At 41.8% G+C, this 19,461-nt stretch overlaps 1 protein-coding gene across 1 annotated transcript in view; it reads right to left on the bottom strand.

Moving 5' to 3' along the window:
- The window catches only part of LAMA4 (laminin, alpha 4), a 147,133-nt gene that overhangs the window by 79,000 nt on the left and 48,672 nt on the right, over window positions 1–19,461 (bottom strand). Inside the window, exons 4-8 of the mRNA XM_008583885.1 lie at window positions 16,325–16,405; window positions 8,890–9,104; window positions 6,537–6,611; window positions 4,618–4,769; window positions 2,530–2,640 (exon numbers count right to left, since the gene is read on the bottom strand). Of these exons, the coding sequence (XP_008582107.1) occupies window positions 2,530–2,640; window positions 4,618–4,769; window positions 6,537–6,611; window positions 8,890–9,104; window positions 16,325–16,405 (634 nt within the window). The remainder of the gene's footprint in view (window positions 1–2,529; window positions 2,641–4,617; window positions 4,770–6,536; window positions 6,612–8,889; window positions 9,105–16,324; window positions 16,406–19,461) is intronic.

The following is a 19,461-nucleotide window of genomic DNA, read 5'->3' as shown; positions in this document are numbered from 1 at the left end:
ATATTCTTATTTTCATCCTGCCTTTTTGGCAGCACCAGAGATGAAGCTCAGAAGCTTTCGATGTTTGGAGGTGACCTACTTTCCTTTCAGTCTTAAGTATCTCTTTGCATGAGTCGATATGCTGGGAGCTTTTGCTGTGGTTGAGGGCGTAGGGAGGAGAGCAGAGATGGAGGAGATGAAGTGGAGGTGATGGTACCACACCTCATGAGCCACCCTTGGAGACTGGCCTTCATGACTCTGGGCTCTGCAGTGGACCTTCAAGGTCCAGATGTTGAGAGGCATCACTGAGACTGGGAGAGGGCCACATTGGCACCTCTACCTGTAGCCCAGCACCACTCTGACCTTGAATATGGTGGCTCTGGGAACATGGGAGAGTGAAATCTTGGCACAGTCTTTGGTATTTTCATTATGGATATGATCAGCAGTGGCAAGAGTGAGGGTCTTTTGAGCACTGGCTGTTGTGAACACAGATGCATGGGCATCCTTTAGGAATTTCCAGAAGTAGGTGGTGGGAAAGGGCTGTGAGACTTCCCAAAAGAGGGCTGGAGGACTTGGATATGGAGGTTGGAACAAAACCAGTAACCAGACGAATGTAACTTGTGAGATTTGGGTCACTTTAGATCCATGTGGCAGGTAATTTGCAAACACAGATATTACTTGGCAAATTCAAGAGGCAACATTACTGTGATTTTTATCACTATGGGAACACACAATGGAATCCTTCACTCTACTTAAAGCCAAATATTAGTTATTTTCTTGATAAAGGCTTTCTAAGTCAAAGCTTTTCTTAAATCTTCCTACAAATCAATCACAGACTTTTCTAGAACTTGAAGGATGCTTGAGAAGTCATTAAGAACAGCTCTGGGCATTTGTTTTGAAATGTTTTAGTAGGTTTTTGCACAGTCAGGACTGTTGTAGTCAGAAGACTGTTGTTTTTCAATAAAAATTGATGGAAACTGCCAGGTGAAAGTTCCAAGCAGCTTTATCATCAAGCTCCTGCTTTGGTGGTCTGTTCTTGCTGCCCAGGAGCTTTTTCTACTGTAATGTCACTTTCAAGCTTGCACTATTTCCTCTCTATGAAAGCCTGCATTTGGCTTACTTTAGAAGCAGGAAAATTGTGCAAGAAAAGGGTCGGTAACTCTGTCTAAGCTGTAGGAGAAGCTAATCTTGGTGAAAACATTTCCTTAAGAATTGAGACACTTTTGGCAAGTTCCAACCATGATACCGACGTGAAATAACAATGAGTTTTCACAAAGATTTCTTTCTTGGTATTTCCTTTGAAACTTAAGAGAGTTCACTGCTCTTTGCAATGCTAGTGATTGGATTGATATGCACCATTGTTTGGGAACTAGGGACACAATTTTCATATTTATTTCAAAGTAGATGAATCTTGCAAGGGTACAATTAGGGTAATTTACATCTTTAGAAGCAAAATTGCTTGAAAGTTTAGGAGGTACAAAGTCAAAAGCGAATTTCAGAATTATTTTAACCTTTATTTTTGTAGAAAATGAGAATTGTTTTGAAAAGAACCTTGACAGTTAAAAATGTCGAACACCAGTATCTGAGAGCAGCAGTTCTAGACTACTCTGGCCATCACTGGTGAAGCATCATCAGGAAAAAAAACCGTATGAAACATTTTAATATGTTAGATATGGTGCCTTGTGACTTCGTCTGCATTTTTTTGATTAGTATGAAGGGTGAATAGATATTTTTCTATTAGGCTCTGGGGGAGTGTATTGAATAGTCTCTCACATGGACTCTGCTCATGTTCTAATGGTTTTCTTTGTTAGTTGGTGACAGCTTTCACAAGTCATATCTCCCTTAATATTTTTCTCTGTCTAGTTGACTTTTTTGTTTATTTAGTTGTCTTACTGGGTATTTGAAATTTTATCTTGTCAAATCTATTAACGCTTTTAATTGTAATTCTTTATACTGTATTTGGGTGTATTGTTATTTCCTTTCAAGGTATAATAATTATTTAGTTCTTTTTTCTTGTGGATTTGAGATTTATACTCAACTCTTCAATCTCTCTGGACTTTAGTCTATGGCATAAAATGAGGGTCGAAAGTTACTTTTTTTTTCCTGCCAAACTATACAATTGCTTTTTCAGGACAATTCCTTTTCTTTCCTTTTATCATTTCATGCATCCTTTAGTGAACATTTAAATTTTGTATTCTATATAATAAAGTTTATTTCTGAATGCTCTGTAGGTCTTAGCCATAAAATGCTAAGGTAAACAGCTTAATGACTATTCTAATTGAAACATATATCAGCCATATCAACCAACAGCAAACACACAGAGAGTTTCTCATAAACAAAGTACTTTAAGAAAACCAATCAAAACGGGAAGAGGCAGTGGAGACCGAGTATGTTAACTTTCTTCACAGGTGTGGCCTTGATTTATTTTAAGGCACATGGGTCACTGCATTTTTTTCTGGGCTGTGTTTAAGCCTTAGCTGTTTGTGCCTAGCCAGGCTCACACCAGCTAAATCCTTTCTTTGAAGGTGGTCCCAGAAACTGAATACATACCTTTTCAACTAATTCCTCCACGTCAGACAGAAGGCTTTTCATTGTGTTCTCAGCATTGTTGATTTGTATCTTTTTTAGGACATACTGGTTTTCTCTTTCTGACAATTTTGTCTGTGGAAAAATGTGTTTTGAAAATAATCAGTAGAGGTGCACACCAGGTTTTAAAAATATACATAAAGCTCTTTCAGTGTAGAGTGTGGGCCTCATCTTTCAAAACAGTGGGTCTGCAGGCTGCTGCAGGCTGGTGTGAGGTCTGCACAAGGGGACCTAGGCTCCTAAAAGCTGAAATTCTGCAAGCTCCACTCACTAGGCCAAAGACCCTGGCCTGGGGCTGGGCTGGCCGTGGTGAAAGGGCACCTTTTCCTAATTTGCACAAAGGTACAGTATAGGATGGTGGTGGCCCTGGGTGTCTGAGCTTTAAAATTTCAATTTGGTCAGGCCTCGGAGGAACTGGTCAACCCACCAGAAACAATGTAAATGGAGTTAAGAAATTCACTCTCCTCTTTTTAGTATAAAGAGAACAATTCTCTTTATTTCAGACCACTTGGCCCTTCCTTTGCATTTTCAAGGAGTTGGGTCTTAATGTAGCTTTCCTCAAATTACTTTTGAGTAATCCCTTCACTCTTGGCACAGATTTCCCATCAGCTATGATGATAACTACCTTTAAGTTGTGCCTTTGAGGAAAGAGAATTTGAGTGGTACATCAAGAGGTCTCAATCTGGGTGACTCCTCCGAGAATTAGTGCCCTCATGTGTTCAAACAGGTGAATTTAGACAAGAACAATTCCTAAGTTTGGAATACAATGCTCACTAAGATTCCATCCAGCTCTACAATATAATGATTTTTATTTTGGTTTATACTTTGCGTATTTGGCCAATTGCGGTGGATACCATTTGCACCTCCAAAAAATAATGTCTACTTACTATGCCAGGTACAGTTCTAACTGCTCTGCATACATCAACTCATTGAATTCTCTCACCAGCCCATGAGATAGCAATAATTACCATCAATTCCAGATGAAGAAACTGAAGAATAAAGAGGTTAAATAACTTGCCCAAAGTCACACAACCAGTAAGCCTCAGAGTTGAGATTTAAATGCAATCTGGTTTCAAAGCTTATGCTCTTAATCATTATGCTAAATTGACTAACAAAGTAAAACAATGCGGTGGCATTAATTTTGTTGTCCTTTCGGGATGGCCCGGTGGCGCACTGGAGAGTGCGCCGCTTGGGAGCATGGCAGCGCTCCCGCCGAGGGTTCGGATCCCATGTGGAGACTGGTTCCTGCTCACTGGCTGAGTGCGGTGCGGGCGCGACACCGAGGGTTGCGATCCCGTTACCGGTCAGTAAAAAAGACAAAAAAGGAAAAAAAAATTTTATTGTCCTTTCAGTTAATTATTATTATTTTTTAAAATATCCTTTGGTTGTGATAGAAGCCCATGATTTAGCAGAAGGAAAACTCTTAAAACTTAGATTATACGGACCTTTATAAAACCGTTTTTTACTGTTGCCTGCCTTTCACTTGTTTATTAGATATTAACCAGTAGACCTATGAGGAGAAACTGGGCATGTGTGTATGTTTATGTGTGTGAGCGTGGGAAAATCATAGAGAATTACAGAAGTGAGAAGGAAAGGTGGGGGAGGGGGGAGAAAGATGGAGCAAAAGAGGGAGAAAGAAAGAGAAGGGATGCTTCTAGAGGAACTTCTCAAAACCTTGCAGATTGAGGCTAAGGTGATGGTTGGTTTGTGGTATTGCCTTGAATAGCTCATACACAGCTTCACAAGGGAAATAAGAGTGTTTTTCTTCCCTCAGTGGCTTTGTACATAGACAGTAGTCTTTTAGTCATTTAATTTTCCATAATAACCTCTTTTATAGATGGCAGCTTTCGGTTTGGGTCGAAGATCATGGTTGTGATCAACTTCTCATAATTTCCTATGAAATTATGTGTGTTATGTACGTTAGACCTCAGGTTTAAGCATTTTTAATATAGCTATGGGACTCAGATACCAAAAGGGCATAGAAGGAGTTACTAGGAGCGACCTGCGAGACCAGAATGAAAGCTCAGCCGAAGGTACGACATTCCTGCATACTTTGAGGAGGAAGATGGTGGCGTTCATTTCATTCACGTGCCTATGAGCAGCGGCACCGGAGGACACGCTCAGCAGCCCAGCTTTGCTTTCTTCCATGGAGAGCGCCGCTAACCGCAGGTCATCCGTCAGATCCCAGACACACCTGTCGCAGCCTGGTGGTGAAACGGGCAGGTCATTTCTTCAGAATCAAAGTTAGCCTGGAAGCATGCCACTTTAAGTAGATCCTGAATGTGTACTTTCTTGGTTAATACCATTTTTACTATTGTTTCCTGAGGAGCTGTTCAGGGTCACAGGCTAGTCCTTACACTCCAAGTGGAGCAGAGCCTAAGACGAGCCAGACTGTACATCAGGCGCTATCCCCACTTAAAACACAACAACAACAAACGCATGCAAGGGGAAAGCAGGTGAACATGGACATGAGGTGCTGAAAGGAGAAAGAAAGGAAGCACAAAGGGCATCTGACCAGTGGATGGGAAGGAGAGCCCTGTCTGCTTTTCCTCAGTGGTGGGAAATCTCTCTGGAATGATGCTATTTTTGTCAGGCTTTGGGCTCTTGCTTGGTGCCAGCTAGTGAAGAGGACTATTTGCTAGGCACCCTCCTTTCCTATTGCTTTTCTCAGTACCAGCTGCTAGCACCTGCCTTCGCCTCACCCCAGGGAGGGCTGAGCTCCACCATGGCCCCAGCTCCTGCATGGGTGAGCACTCCTGCAGAGGGAGGTGTGCAGGGCTTCGCTGTCTGTGAATGCTGCTTCCCCGACACTTGATGATGATGCACGCGGCGGGGCAGGTCACAGTTTCCCATTGCTCCTAGCCTGTCACGTTTGAGTTCCTCTGACCACTGCCATCACCCCCAGGACCCAGTGCTCTCCTGTGACACACTCAAAAGCACAGCTCATCATGCTCTGAAACTTGTCTTCACCACCTTTGGCAACTTGCCGGTTCCCAGTCTCTTTCCCTGAGACAGTGCTCTCTTCTAGAGAACTGACGAAGGGAGACTGTAGGGTTAATCGTTGTTAATATGTTAATTTGTTATTTGTAGTTTAACATGGTCTTCCTTATAAGCTCTCTCAAGGGGAGGAATCTCCTGTCTGGTGGGGGAGATGCTTAGGGTCAGACAGGCATCTTGGTGTCCTTCAAATGACCTTGCCCAGGGCGCCACCTATTTGATCAGTGTGTAAACTTTGCCCTGCTTGTGCATCACATCCTATGCCATCTTCTAAGATGTGATTCACTGGTAATATTCATCTCTTCTACTCAGAGGTACTGAGCGACCAAGAGACTTTTGTTTGGGGAAGGGGATGCCTGATGTTAAAATAGTCTTTAAACCCAAAATTTTGTTTTCAGTATAACTGCTTATGATTTCATTAACAGGAGTAACAGAGAAATCCAGGAAAGAAAGAAGGCAGCTCTATTTTGTCAAGCCTGAGTATTTTATTTCTGGTCCTGCTTCAAATTTGGAGTGATTTGAGAAAATTCATTTAAATCTGTTGGTATCTCAGTTTCCCTAGGTGTTGTAAAGCACCGTCTGTATGTCATATTATCCAAGGACCCAAAGAGACGACATAGATAAAGGAGCTAAAATGAGCTCTGTCATTGGAAGTTGTGTTTTTGACTTTGCATTTACCCCTTAGGCAAGATATTGAACAGAAATACTTAACAAAATAAGTTTTCTAAACTAGAGCTGTGTAAATGTAAACCACCTATTTGCCAATTGGAGTCAAGTGGATCACCAAGCAGCTTTCGTGCAGGGTCCATTTGGTTGAGATGCAGACAGGGTTAACTCCAGGGAGGGGCTCAGGCAGTTTTTAAAGAGAGTGATATTGCATAGCTCTTCTTAATCCCACACCTGCAGCACATTAGGGAAAGTGGGGTTAGTCAATCATGTAGTGTTATTTTTACTTATGGTTGGGCAGTCCATGCCTGTAGGGGGTTCAGAACCTTCTTCCAAGCACTCTCCGGTTACGCTGTCACAGGGGCCTCCCCCACAATTGCACACTGTGGGAAACAAAAACAAGAGATTAGGGATTCATTTCTTAATGCTTAAAATATGCCAATATTTTCATGATTTCTAGAAATACTGGCTATCCATGTAGAATTCTTCAATGGAGATTAATTATATTATTCCTTAGGGCTGTGTGGAATCTATGATATAGAGTTTATGCCTCTCAGCTATTTAAGCGACAGCCCAATGAAATTTTCAAAAGTGATCCTGGGCAAAATGGGATCTAAGTTTTCTAGAATTCCTCTTTCAACTCTTTGGGGTTCTGACATGACCGCACAACTGTTTTGTTTGAAAAAATCCTGGTAAGTTTCACAGAGAGTCCATCATTCAACTTGAAATTCACTGCAGACTGATTCTCCATTTTAATCCAACTCCAGGGTTGGTCTTTGCCAGGTGCTCAGGAGAAGCAGCTCAGGAAAGAGTGAATGAAGAGGCCCGGGAGCAGTTCCCACAGCTCTTGACCTTTGGCAAGACAGACTCCAAACCTCCAAATTATAGCCATCAGTGGGATAGCTAGGAATAATGTTGTGGAAAGAATTAGGAACAGATTTACATGAATGTTGAAGACCTACGAGTCCATTATTCATCTACTGATTATTTTCAACAATGCCTTTTGAAAAAAGCAAAAACAAAAACCCAACCTCATCAGGTTTTCATTTTCCACTGAGTTTCTGAATGGAAATTAATTTGTAATATTTAAAGAGCCATTCCTAAACTATCTTGGCTAACAATAGCTGGGATAGAATTGTGAATTTTCTTCTACTTCTTAACTGTCTTTACAGAATAATCACACAAAATTAGCTTCAAGGGGGCATCCATTTCAGCTTTTAATGTTGCACAAAATGCAGACTTATTAAGCCATTCGGCAAAATCATGCTTTATTGCTTCTGACATTAGCTTCTCTTCTAAGAGTGATCTGCATCTTTGTAGTTTAAACATAAGTTTGGTAAATGTTTTGAGAACCAGGATGTCAACCTTGCAGGCTTTGATTTTACCAGCACTCTTTCTGATGACCACTTTCTCTCTCTTTGCTCTGACGGGACACAGTGCTCATTTCTTCCCGCTTCATTCACGGTGTTATGGCTCTGTGCACATTGCGTTTTTGTAGGCATGTTTACTGTTATTCTGACTTCTGCAGATCATACATGTTCCCTTCTTAATTTTAAACTCTTCGTTCTTCATTCACGGTGTTATGGCTCTGTGCACATTGCGTTTTTGTAGGCATGTTTACTGTTATTGTGACTTCTGCAGATCATACATGTTCCCTTCTTAATTTTAAACTCTTCGTTTCTTAAATCTTTCCAGCGGGAATCTTTTTCAATGAGAGGATTTCTTTTTTTTTTTTTTTTCCATTTTTGTCTTTTTTACTGACCGGTAACGGGATCGCAACCCTCAGTGTCGCACCCGTACCGGGGACCGGCAACGGGATAGCAACCCTCGGTGTTGTGCCCGCACCGCGCTCAGCCAGTGAGCGGGAACCGGTCTCCACATGGGATCCGAACCCTTGACCTCTCCAGTGCGCCACCGGGCCGGCCCTCAATGAGCGGATTTCTTACAGAAGCATGCCACAAGAGCAAAATATTGCCTTCTCTCCCTTCCTTTCCTCAAAGTCATAAAAGAATAAGAAATAATCTCAGCCTTCCTTTACTCCTAGAGGAAAGCAATTTAACTTCACTTCAGAAGAGCTTCACTCTCTGTGGCAAATAGATTGGCAAAATCATAAATAAAATTCGTACATTTCGCTCTAATTAAAGTCTAACCAGGAAGATTTCTTATACTCTCCCTGAAATATTTATTCTGACAATATGAAGACACTGGGGGAGAGGTCGTGATTAAATTGTATCCTTGGTTTGTTAATCTTGTCAATTTTACCAAACGTAACTGAAAGAAGAGACAAAGCCTCCAGAGTAAGAACACTGATTTGAATGATGCAAGATTTCATTCAGTTCTCTGTCAATGATAGTTAATCCATGGAGGTCTGATTTGTTTCTTTGATCAAAAATGGAAAGATATAAGATGATGGGATGAAAGTTCATTTGTGTTAGTGTCTCCTGGTCCATTCTACCCATGAGCTAAGTTTCATTAGTAGCCTTGATAAAAATTTCTATCCCTAGTGAGTTTGGGAAGCACATACCTGAGAATGTACATTGCCCTGGAAAAGTGACAGGGGGCACTTGCAATATTTCCCCAAAATAAACTCTCCCTCTAAATTCAGTATTAACAGAGGGCCATGCTAGACAGGCAGCTGGCTTAGGATTTATAGTATTATACCTGCACAGTTCTTGGCTGTCCTGGCATCCCCATAGTAGCCAGGAGCACAGCGTTCACACTTGAATCCGGTGGTGTTATGTAAGCAATTCCTACACTGGCCAGTGACTTCATCACAGTATTCAAAGATCAGGTTGGGATCTGAATTTCCACTGCAGTCACATTTCTTACAGGTGCTTCCAACGAGTAAGGGGTTTCCATAGTAACCAGGAGCACATCTGAAGGGGAATATCACATGTTAAACGTTGAGCATCCATAGTTTTTCTTCCTTTTTACCTTCTTTCGTACATAGAGGAAAGGTGTAGTGGATACCTGTACATTGCCTTCCCAGAATCCTTCCCACTCTCCCATCTTCCTAACAGGATGAGACTTTGTTTTTAAGGAACTATCTTTCCCCATTGTGTGGTAGGCCATTCAGTTCAGCCTGGCCTCCAGATGTAGGAGTGTCTGGATTGAGCTAGTGTGTGGGGCATTTTTTGATTGTGCCAGGGACGGTCATGAGTGGCATGATGGGTAGGGAACAGATATGCTAAATGTACTGTGATGAGATGCATCAGTAGGGTGCAGCTGAAAAACATCCTGGCCAAAATGTTAGTAACACCTCTATTGAGAAACATCGGTCTAAATCTCCATCTGTCTTGCCACAGTAAATTTTTCAAGTAACCAAGCCTGAGCTAATCAGTGCCAGGCATTCTCCTGGTCAAAAGGGATTGTCTCAGGAGTGATTCAATTAGAATGTAGCTCAGACTCTTGTTTGAGGGTCATGGAAAAGTATTCTCTCCATCTTCAAGAGAATGGACAGGTAGCAGGTAGCACTCTCAGCTGCTGGTAGGCATCTTGTGACTGAGCAAAGCCAACTCGGAGACAAAGCAGATGACAGAGTTGAGAAAAACATGAATAAACAGAATTGGAGAACAGATTGCCATTCTTCTGGACATTTTAGATATGCACACCTACAGAGGCCAGGCACCTACGTGCATTTATTTTGGGGGAAGAGCCAATGCTTATGGTCATGCCAGCTGGGCTCTCAACAAGGGAGCCCAGCTGAGTTGGAGAGCATAGACTGAAATCCATCTAGCCTTTGCTTACCCTGCCAAGCTGTGCACCCTGCCCAGAGGAGGAAATGCCTTTCTCTACTTTTCCCAAAAGTGCCTTGTGAGTGGTGAGACTGCAGGCTCTGTCTGTGGGGACAACTGCTAGTAGCCTCTAGCCAAATGTTGTCTGACTGTAGCTTGGAGAGAATGAAGGACTTAGATTGTCAGAGCTTCCTATTTTTGAAGAAAAAAGTGGAAATTTTGATTTTTATGTGAAATTGCAATTTTTAAAGGTTGGCTCAAACTTTGTAAGAATATCGTACAGGTCAAACTACACATGTTTGCTGGGTGATTGCAGACTCTCCTTTGCCGTGGACTCTACACTAGTGCAGAAGACAGGCTAACTGGAGCTTAAGATGCTTTGGGAGTGGCTGGAAAGAATGTGTGGTCACACATAAAGGGGTCAAAGGTTAACTTCCAAAACAAGAAAAAAGAAGAAAGAGGACCAGTAAAGGTTTTGAACTTGATGAAAGAGGTGAAAGGAGACCAGTGTTGGCTCCAGAGTGCAGGATGGGCTGCAGGCTGGCGCAGGGAGGCCAGGGTAGGGTGTGGAGAGCCTGGGCTAGGGCGTTGGCCTTGGGAGTGGAAGGGAAGGAAGGGCTTTCCAAGGAAATCAACAAGCCCTAGCCAGTAATAATAAGACACTACATTTTTAAAGGCTTCCCTTTAAAGTAAAAGAATCATAATTCAGAACATTTGAAAAATAGAGAAATGAAAAAAAATCACACCTGTAATCTCAGGACCCTACCCAAACCACTGTTCAACATTTTGTGTATGTTCTTCCAGCCTTTGTTCCCATGTTTCAGTGTTTTGGTGTAGTTGTAATGAAGTGGTATGTTTGGTCTTTATACCGTTTGCTTGCGTTGTATCTCATAGCTTCACCTACATGAGTTTATTGAGTTACCACAGACACCTGGGAGGGAGGCCACACAGGCCTGGTTTTCTGAGGCTGACAGGCTTTACTTTGGTTTTCCAGGGTCTCTTAGCTAGGAAGTCACAGTGCAAGGCCCAGACCTTCTGACCCTGATGTTCTTTCCTTTGCTCCACCCTGGACCACACTGCTGCGGCTATAAATGAATGAGTGAATTCATCCAACAGAGGGGCAATTCATGTCCAGTTTATGCAAGACATAGAGGGAGACAGGAAGAGGAAAAACACATAGCCCATGCTCTGAAAGAACAGGAAATGAATTAAATGTGATTATACATAATATCATGAACTCTAGAAACCAAGGTCTTCTTAGAATGAACATGAGGATGAGGATGAGGATGAATGTCAGTTCTTCACAATCCACAGAGATACTCTAAGAGGAAATGTTCAATGAGTTTTGTTGTTTACACTTATTCATGTTTTTGCACCTTGGTTTACAAGCCCTCTGGTCCCTAAACCAGCATAAATTATTGCTTTATAGAACACGTGGCTGGATTGAATCTCTATCCTTTGCTGAAGTTCACCAAATAGAGAATATTAGACTCTTAGGGCCCACTGAAATGGGACTCAGATCTCCCACCTCAATGCATAGCTGGGAATCTTGAGGTCTGGGGGTGAAGGGACTTGCCCAAGCTCATAGAGGCCAGATGCCAGTTACTTCCTTTTCTCCATTTAATTCCACTGTATTTGATCTCCATAGGTTGTCCCCTGGTTTTCCCCAAGAGAAAAATCAAATTTTATATTCTGTAGGTTGGAATCTCAACCACAGTGGAAACCTACTTTGAGTCACTCTGAGTTTCAAGAACATCTTTTGGTGGTAGGTTCAGAGGCAACGTTGAAGTTGTAGTCCAAACTTCAGACCCTAAAGATTTTATAGAATGAGCATACATAGGTTTACTTATTGATAGCCCCCTAAAAACCCTTACATTTATAGATAAGGAAGCTAGAGCACAGGGAAGCTAAATGATTTATTCATTGCTGCAGGGCTCAAACTTCACATGGGATTCCAGGTTTACTGCTCCTTCCATTCCACAAGTCTGACATTAATGAACTAACTAACTAACTAATAAATTAATTTTTATAACAATTGAATAATCAGATGCTATCTACGTGCCCAATTCTGGCGTCAAAGAGCTAATAACAAAGATACAAAAGGATCAGTAGTTAAACCTAGAGAGAGCTTTGGAGCCCTGGGACCCAGTAGCCTGGTTCTATTTTTTTCCCTTTCATAATCTCATTTCTAGATCTATGAATGACTTGATCCATCCAGGGAAAACAGAGCTGATAAATTTACAGTGCAAATGAAAGGACTGTGGCATATGAACTTTGTCATTTCAGTTAGTGATTATATTATTTGGGCAAATTGGAAAACCAAAAGACATGTTGTCTGGGGGAAAAAAGGTGATTTTGACCAAATCAAAATTTACTACTATCTTAGGAAATTTTTTGAGCTCCTCTCCTCTCTCTTCCACTTTTCCTCCCAGGGCTATACAGCTGTCACTGAATGCCTTTATCAAGGGTGCCCAAGTTCCCAGCCTGGGTGACACAGAAAGCATTCTGGGAGGGGTGTCACTCTGTAGCTGTCATTGAGATTAAATAAGATAATGTAAAAAAAAAAAAAGCACCTGTTGTAAAGGAGGTGTCATATACATGCTCTCCACTTCTTTAGGAAAGACTGGAAAATGCTAAGGCTGGGAAAATGTAAGAAACCTATTCAAGGTCACAGGACAAGAATCCAGAAATAGGGAGTCATAAGAACTCTATGCAAATAACAGGGCTGATAGCTTAAATTTGAGAAACTTGATGTCTTCAGGAAGAATTAGACTAAATCCCTGCATCATAGTAAGTCTCAATAAATATTGGCTTTCTCTTCTTCCTCTTCCTTGTTCTTTCCTATTGAGGCCATCATCAAAATCGTTATTGTCATCATCATCGTCTCTGATGATACTATGTTCTCCTGTTAGGAGTTTAAGGTCACCTTCATGGCTCTGAGTCTCATGTTCCTCATCTTTAAAAATGTAATTCTTAGTTGCAGAGTGATTGTCATTGACATTAAACATAAAATTAAGAAAATAGTCATTGAGAACCCATGAACCTCCACGAATATTTTTGAGGACACCAGGGGTTTTTTGGCTGCAGTTTGAGAAACACTTTTCTATTACACAGATGTGGTATTGAAGGTTGAAGCAGAATAGTGGTTCACACAGCAGTGAGAGACTCCAAAAGGAAGTCAAAACGCAGGCTCCCGGGCCTCACCCGAGACATTCTTTTTCAGTGGATGGTGGAAGGGAGTTTGGGGAGGACTCAGGAATCCAAAGGTTTCCAGGAGACACTTACGCACAGTCAGATTGAAAACCACCCCTTCATTAAATGATCTCCAAGTGCAGAAAGACCTAGTGTGTTCTTGGTTTGGACTGATTTTTACTTTTGTTTGAAGCGGTTATCTGTACAGGTCAGCTGCATATTTTGAAAAGCCTCTTTTGGAGAGGTCCAAGTTCACAAATATATTGAAAACACAGATTTGGTGAAACTTAACTCAGACAACTTAAGAACTTGGCTGTTGAAACAGAAATCTTCCTCTCGGCCCCCGGGCCAAACACAAATCAAAAGCAGCCAAGGCCACCTACTTTTGGATGATTCAGCCTCTTCCTGCACTACACTCTGGAATGGCCCTTGCTGGTCCTTCCATTTCGCATTTACTTTTTTCCACCTTGCAATGAATGGCTGTCAGGTGTCTTTTCTTGAGGACAAGAGACTGTCTTAGATGTATCTGCATTCCTACCCACTCCAGCTGCCTCTTACAAAAAGTTCTAAGATCAGTTTTTGATATAGGAAACCTCAGTACAATCTCTTTAAAAGGGGGCAGGGTGTGAGAGATGGTGGACGGGACAGAGGAGAAGGATCAGAGAAAATTGCTCAAAGTGACACTCCCCGCACAGATGAACAGCCTTCCAAGGGGAGCTTACTCCCAGCCCCTCTGCAGAGGCAGCCTCCCATCAAAGGGAATCTTGTGACAGGTTAGTGACTTCCCCTGCATATTAGATGCTCATCCAACTGATTAATTACCAGAGTTTAGAAGACCCTTAAGAAGACATTTAGGAAAAGCAGTATAAGGACAGGGCAAGAATCCAGACTTTTAGGTCAAACTGTTCAAATCCTGTTTTCCCTCTTAGTAGTGATGTGATTTTAGGCAAGTCCCATTACCTCCCTGAGGCTCAGTTTCCTCATCTGCAAAACAACAAAATGCAACCTCCTCTTAGGGTGAGGCTGACGGATGAGAAATGGAAAGCAACGAGGACATGGGAAATAATCAGCAAATGGTACTATGTAGTTTAAAGCCATAATTTCTAGCTAAGAAATCTGAGATTCAGGGAGACGAGCCAACTTATCCCAGGTACACATTAGGCCAGTGGCAGGAGTTGGACAATGACCACTATGACTCGTACTGTTACTAGTTAATTTTTATTGAGCATTTATTAAGTGCTGCTGCTATAAATGAGTGAGTGAATTCATCCAACAGAGGAACAATTCATGTCCAGTTTATGCAAGACATAGAGGGAGGCAGGAAGAGGAAAAACACATAGCCCATGCTCTGAAAGAACAGGAAATGAATTAATTGTGCTTATATGTAATATCATGAACTCTAGAAATCAAGGTCTATGAAAAAGATGAGGATGAATGTAAGTTCTACATGCTTCATAGAGACACCTTACTAAAACCTTTACGGTATTACCTCACAACCTTTGCGGCGAATACCTTTATTTTCCCATTCTGTAAAAGTGGAACCTGGCACTGAGAGAGGTCAAATAACTTGCCCAGGAGGATGACAAAGTGCAGAGCTGAGATACAAACCCAGCCAGGCTGATGTGAAATCTCTCTAACACTCTACCACCACTTCCCAAACTCGTGCTCTTTTCTAGATCCCCCCATTCCAGGGCCAGCATGCACCAAATCTGACCCAGCCTTAGTGGGTAACAGCAGATCCCACAAGTCTCCGATGTGTGCTGGAGGATTTATCATCTGCAGTCTGGGGTGGGATGTGGTACTGTGCTGGGACAGGGGGCCACTGTAGCTGACAGAACCCTTATCTGCACCCCAGTGTTATTTTACAGGACTGAGCCCTTAGGGCCAGGCTACTTCACTTCTGGGAGGCAGGACTCTAGTTAAGGCCATTAACTCCCCTCACAGGACCCATCAAACACCCATTAGCAATGCTGCTCAGATGTTGTCAGACTAAACTGAGTTTAACCTCAGACACTGAGGAGAAAAAGCTCCATCCCTGGCCAGTGAACAATCCTCTCAGACCCCCACTGAGCCAGAACATGACTCCTATCCCTGTGTCCCCAAGTAAGGAAATTCAGAATGAGTGTGTCAAACGTTCATTAGCCCACTGTCATCTGATCCTATCAGTCTCTCCTACTGGGTGAAATTCATGTGGGCCTTCTGCTCTCACTTTCCTTTTTATGGGGAGAAAAAAAGAAAGAAAAAAGACAAAAATCCCACAGTGCTTTAGTGAAAGAACAATCCACATTTTGCATGTCTAAACCCCAGGCTGAGTGTGGGTGAGTGTGCCTTTGCTCGGGTGGGCAGCCTGCAGATGTGTGACAAGTACCTCCTGGCCCTTCGTTCCCCGTCTTCACGGCACTACACAGCGTTCAGCTGCTGAAACACCATGGTGAGGCCGATGGCAATGGCATTTCTGTTAAGAAGACCTCTCTCTGACACTCTTAGCAAAAGCCATTTTATCTTAGAAAACTGTGAGCTGCTTACCGGTGGGGTAAATGGAAAATATCTTTCGAGGAAATCATTCAGTGGGAAACCTCAAATCCTTGGTCACCACGGCATTTGTCCTTTGAGCAAAGGCCAGAGCAATTTAAAAAGTGTCAGGATAAACACCAAACAGGGATTTAGAAAATCCAAACTCTCATGGAATTCATTTACTTTTCAGTGGAAGAAATGGTGTAAAGAATGGGTTAAATAATACGTTACTGCTTTTTCCAAGTTATCGCTCTATGGATGTTAGAGGATTCACTTTTTATTTACCGAGGAAGCCCCACTCTTTTTTTCCCCAACATTAATTGTAGTACTTGTTCTCATTGATGAAGAGAAGAGTGTTAACAAAACCATCCAGAGAATCTTTTCAAAATACACAAACTCAATATCCTACTTCCCTGTCCATTTATCCTGAAATGTGGCCCTGGCCTGGACCCCTGGGAAACATATTGTTATAGTTGTATTTGGGGCATGGGATTTGGGGAAAGCTTTGCCAAGGGGTTCTGAATTGTGGTGCCCACCCGCTCCTCTCAAACATCCACTTCAAGACCTACTGAATGAAACATGGCAGAGCTGATGAGTGTAAGAAGCAGAAGGCTTCCTTTGACCCACATGGAAAATAGATAATTTTATTAGCCTACCTTTCACAGTTAGGTCCAGCATAGTTTTCTTTACAAATACACCGAACAGCTCCATTTTTCCTATAGCAGGATTCTGCAAAACTAGAATTGTAAGTGAATGTTAGAAGTCAATTCCATGCATCACTGAAGAGATTGTCTTAATTTTTTATTAGGTTATATTTACATTGATCCCCTTGAAGTTCTAACGGGTGTGATCCTTTGCATTATTTAAACTTATTAAACTTATCTTGCAGGAAGGTTTAGACCAGCAGGCCCAGACAGAAAATGCAGTCCATTTCCCAGGTCTTATACATATATTTCAAATACAAGTCTAAAATACATATGTTGAAGCCAGAAATAAAATAATCAAATTTTACCTGCGATTTTAGATTTATATGAGAATTTCCTCTTATTCCCACCACTTGCTATAATAAAAAAATACCCTGTAATCTCCATAATTTCTTAATTTCTTTCATGGGTACCTTAAAGATTGGGAATAAGGGGGGTGTAGGAGCTGGCTGGAGTTGACCAAAGTCACAAGGTGAGTACTCTACAATAACAGGATTCTACTGTACGGAATCTCTTCTACTCTTTCTTTTCTTCTTCTTTTTTTTTTTTAAAGAATATAAATAAGGATATAGAAAATAATAAAAAATACTGGTTCAGCAGAATAAATTACTATGCTAATTATTAAGGCAGAGAAATGGAGTATTACTCTCCGCATATTTGGGAAATTCACACACACATGAATCATGTGGGACATAGGGTGTGTGTGTGTGTGTGTGTGTGTGTGTGTGTGTGTGAAAATGTTTAGGCTTTTAAATGAGTCTCGTTAGGTACTGAACCATCCATGAACTGTGGTCCGCTGCTCTCACGTTCCTGCACACGTCAGCAATTTTACCCCAATGGTCTTCAGAGGAAAGCAAGTGGGCGTGTTTGCTTTGTTGGAGGACGCTTACAAAATCAGTCAGAAAACAGTATGTGCTTCTTAGTGAAAGGCAATACTCATGATTTATTTTCTCTAACAGTTTGGGAAAAACATTCCAACGAAATTACATTTCTTTGGCCTTTTCCCTTTATTTTGCTTGTTCTTACTCCTTAGCCTGCTTAAAGAAACACTGCCAGTTAAGAGTGTAGAACATGAACAACCCCCGCCCCCTGCGCCATTCTTCTTTGAAGTTGTTCCACCCAGCCGCCCGCCCACTGCTTGAAGGGTGAGACATCTGTTGGGGCATCGGGAGTCGTCTGCTTTTAGCTGATGTCCTGCTGTTTCCAACAGATGACATTTTCCTTAACTGGACCGATTACCATGGCTACTCGTAGACATGGCGGATGTCTGGCCAACCCCCAAATAGATACATGAACGGTATGCAGTGGTCCCTAGGAACGACTGCCTGACCACTGGCTCGAAGGCACAGAGGGTTCATTTTTGTTATTTATCAGCATCGACTGCTTATGTTTTTCTTAGGATAAACTCTGATTTTGATGAGGGAAATAAAAACACTGTGCCTCTCTCAGCCCACTCGAACTGCTGTGGCGTCCCTTCAAGTGGTAGGGTGCCCTTTGTTCTTAGAAGACCCTTAGGGAACTAGAAGAAAAACAGACTCAGCCCTTTATTTGTTTGCATAACTCCTTCAAGCATTATTTCCTTGGCTATTGTTGTAGTGGGTTAGAAATCGTGATTCTCGTTTGATTTTTGAATAAGGTTTTTAGGTAAATGCATGTATGGGGCAAAAGCCCTCAGATATGGGGCCACAGCCCACAGATAGTGTGGCCAAAGCCCATCTAATCAACTCTTAATCACTGGTTAGGTACGGGACTGTATACTTTAATTATTTTAGAGATGACAGGTAGTTGTCATACGATTCTGTTAAGAGATTTTAAGAATTGCTAAAGGGAAAGTTGTGGAAAAAATGTTTGCTAGGGGCAAGCTGTCTGTTGGGGGAAACTTTAGAGATAATTGTATTTAGATTTTATCATAAGAGTGTGTAACTTTTGTTTAAGGAGAGGTCAGACTTTAGATAATGAGCCAGATAGACCAATTTAGCCCTTTACTAATTGTACTTTGGAATGTCACTTTAATTTACTGATGTTACTAGTTTCCATTGTTAAGCTATACTTAGCCATAGGCAACTTTTATAACACTGCCCATGTCTTTATGTCCTACTTTGATGATTGAATCCACTGATTTTTCTTGTAAAACTTCCTTGTCTTGTCAATAAAAAGAAAGGCTGATTTTTGGATCAGGGCTGCTCCCCTGATGGGCGGCAGTCCCTCTAGGCCTCATTGATTGTATTTTGAGCGAATTCTTTCTTTCTCTTTTCTCCGTCTTGGTTACTCAGAGGAAAGTGTAACATATTGTAACTGGAAATCCAGATTCTGGGGCTGTAGGTTCAAGTAGTGAATCTTGCAAAGTGTAATTCAGATTCCATACAAGGTGCTTCTTTGAAAAGTCCTGGCACGTTTATTTTTACGTAAAGTACCAATATGAATATTTTAAGAAGCTGAAAGAGGCAATGGGGCATTTGATTTTTAATAAGATATTTGATTAGTATTTGAGATTAGTTAACTAAGTCAATAATAAGGCTAGATCAAAGGTTAGAACTTTACAGGATCCAAGCGAACTTGTCCTGTTCTGTGACCACAGACTACCCCTTCCCCGACTCAGTAGAGCTCTTGCCACTACAGAGAAAAATCTGTGAGATTTCAGAGGTGATTTCTCACACCCTTACCAAGTCCTCATCACTTCCACATAATATTGTTTACTCAGGGGTGACACACTTTTGCTTTCATTGTAATTTTCAGCAGGTTTTTCACTTTCACTTCTGTGCTACGGACACTTCAGTTTTCATATCGGTGATAAGTACCTAACTTCAGAGTACATTCCTTATGTCCCTCAGCTGCTCCTTGGAACTCTGGACCCACTCGTACACACGGAGAGAACATGGGCGGAAAGGCAGTCCTGGATGCCTTTGGAACCTGTGTCCTCTTTCAGAACAGAAGACTCATTTCCCAGTTGGCAAGTGTCTGTTTCATTTCCTGGAAAGAGTCAACAGCCTTCAGAAGTGCTTCTAGCTCAACTAAAATACTGGATAACCTGGCTCAAAAGGTAAAGGGTCATTTGCTTTAGGAGCTTCAAAAAAATTGCTGTGTTTTGA

The sequence above is a fragment of the Galeopterus variegatus genome, unplaced genomic scaffold, assembly GCF_000696425.1.
Source record: "Galeopterus variegatus unplaced genomic scaffold, G_variegatus-3.0.2 Scaffold3070, whole genome shotgun sequence".
NCBI classification, from domain to species: domain Eukaryota; kingdom Metazoa; phylum Chordata; class Mammalia; order Dermoptera; family Cynocephalidae; genus Galeopterus; species Galeopterus variegatus.
This window is presented reverse-complemented; position numbering and strand designations above follow the sequence as displayed.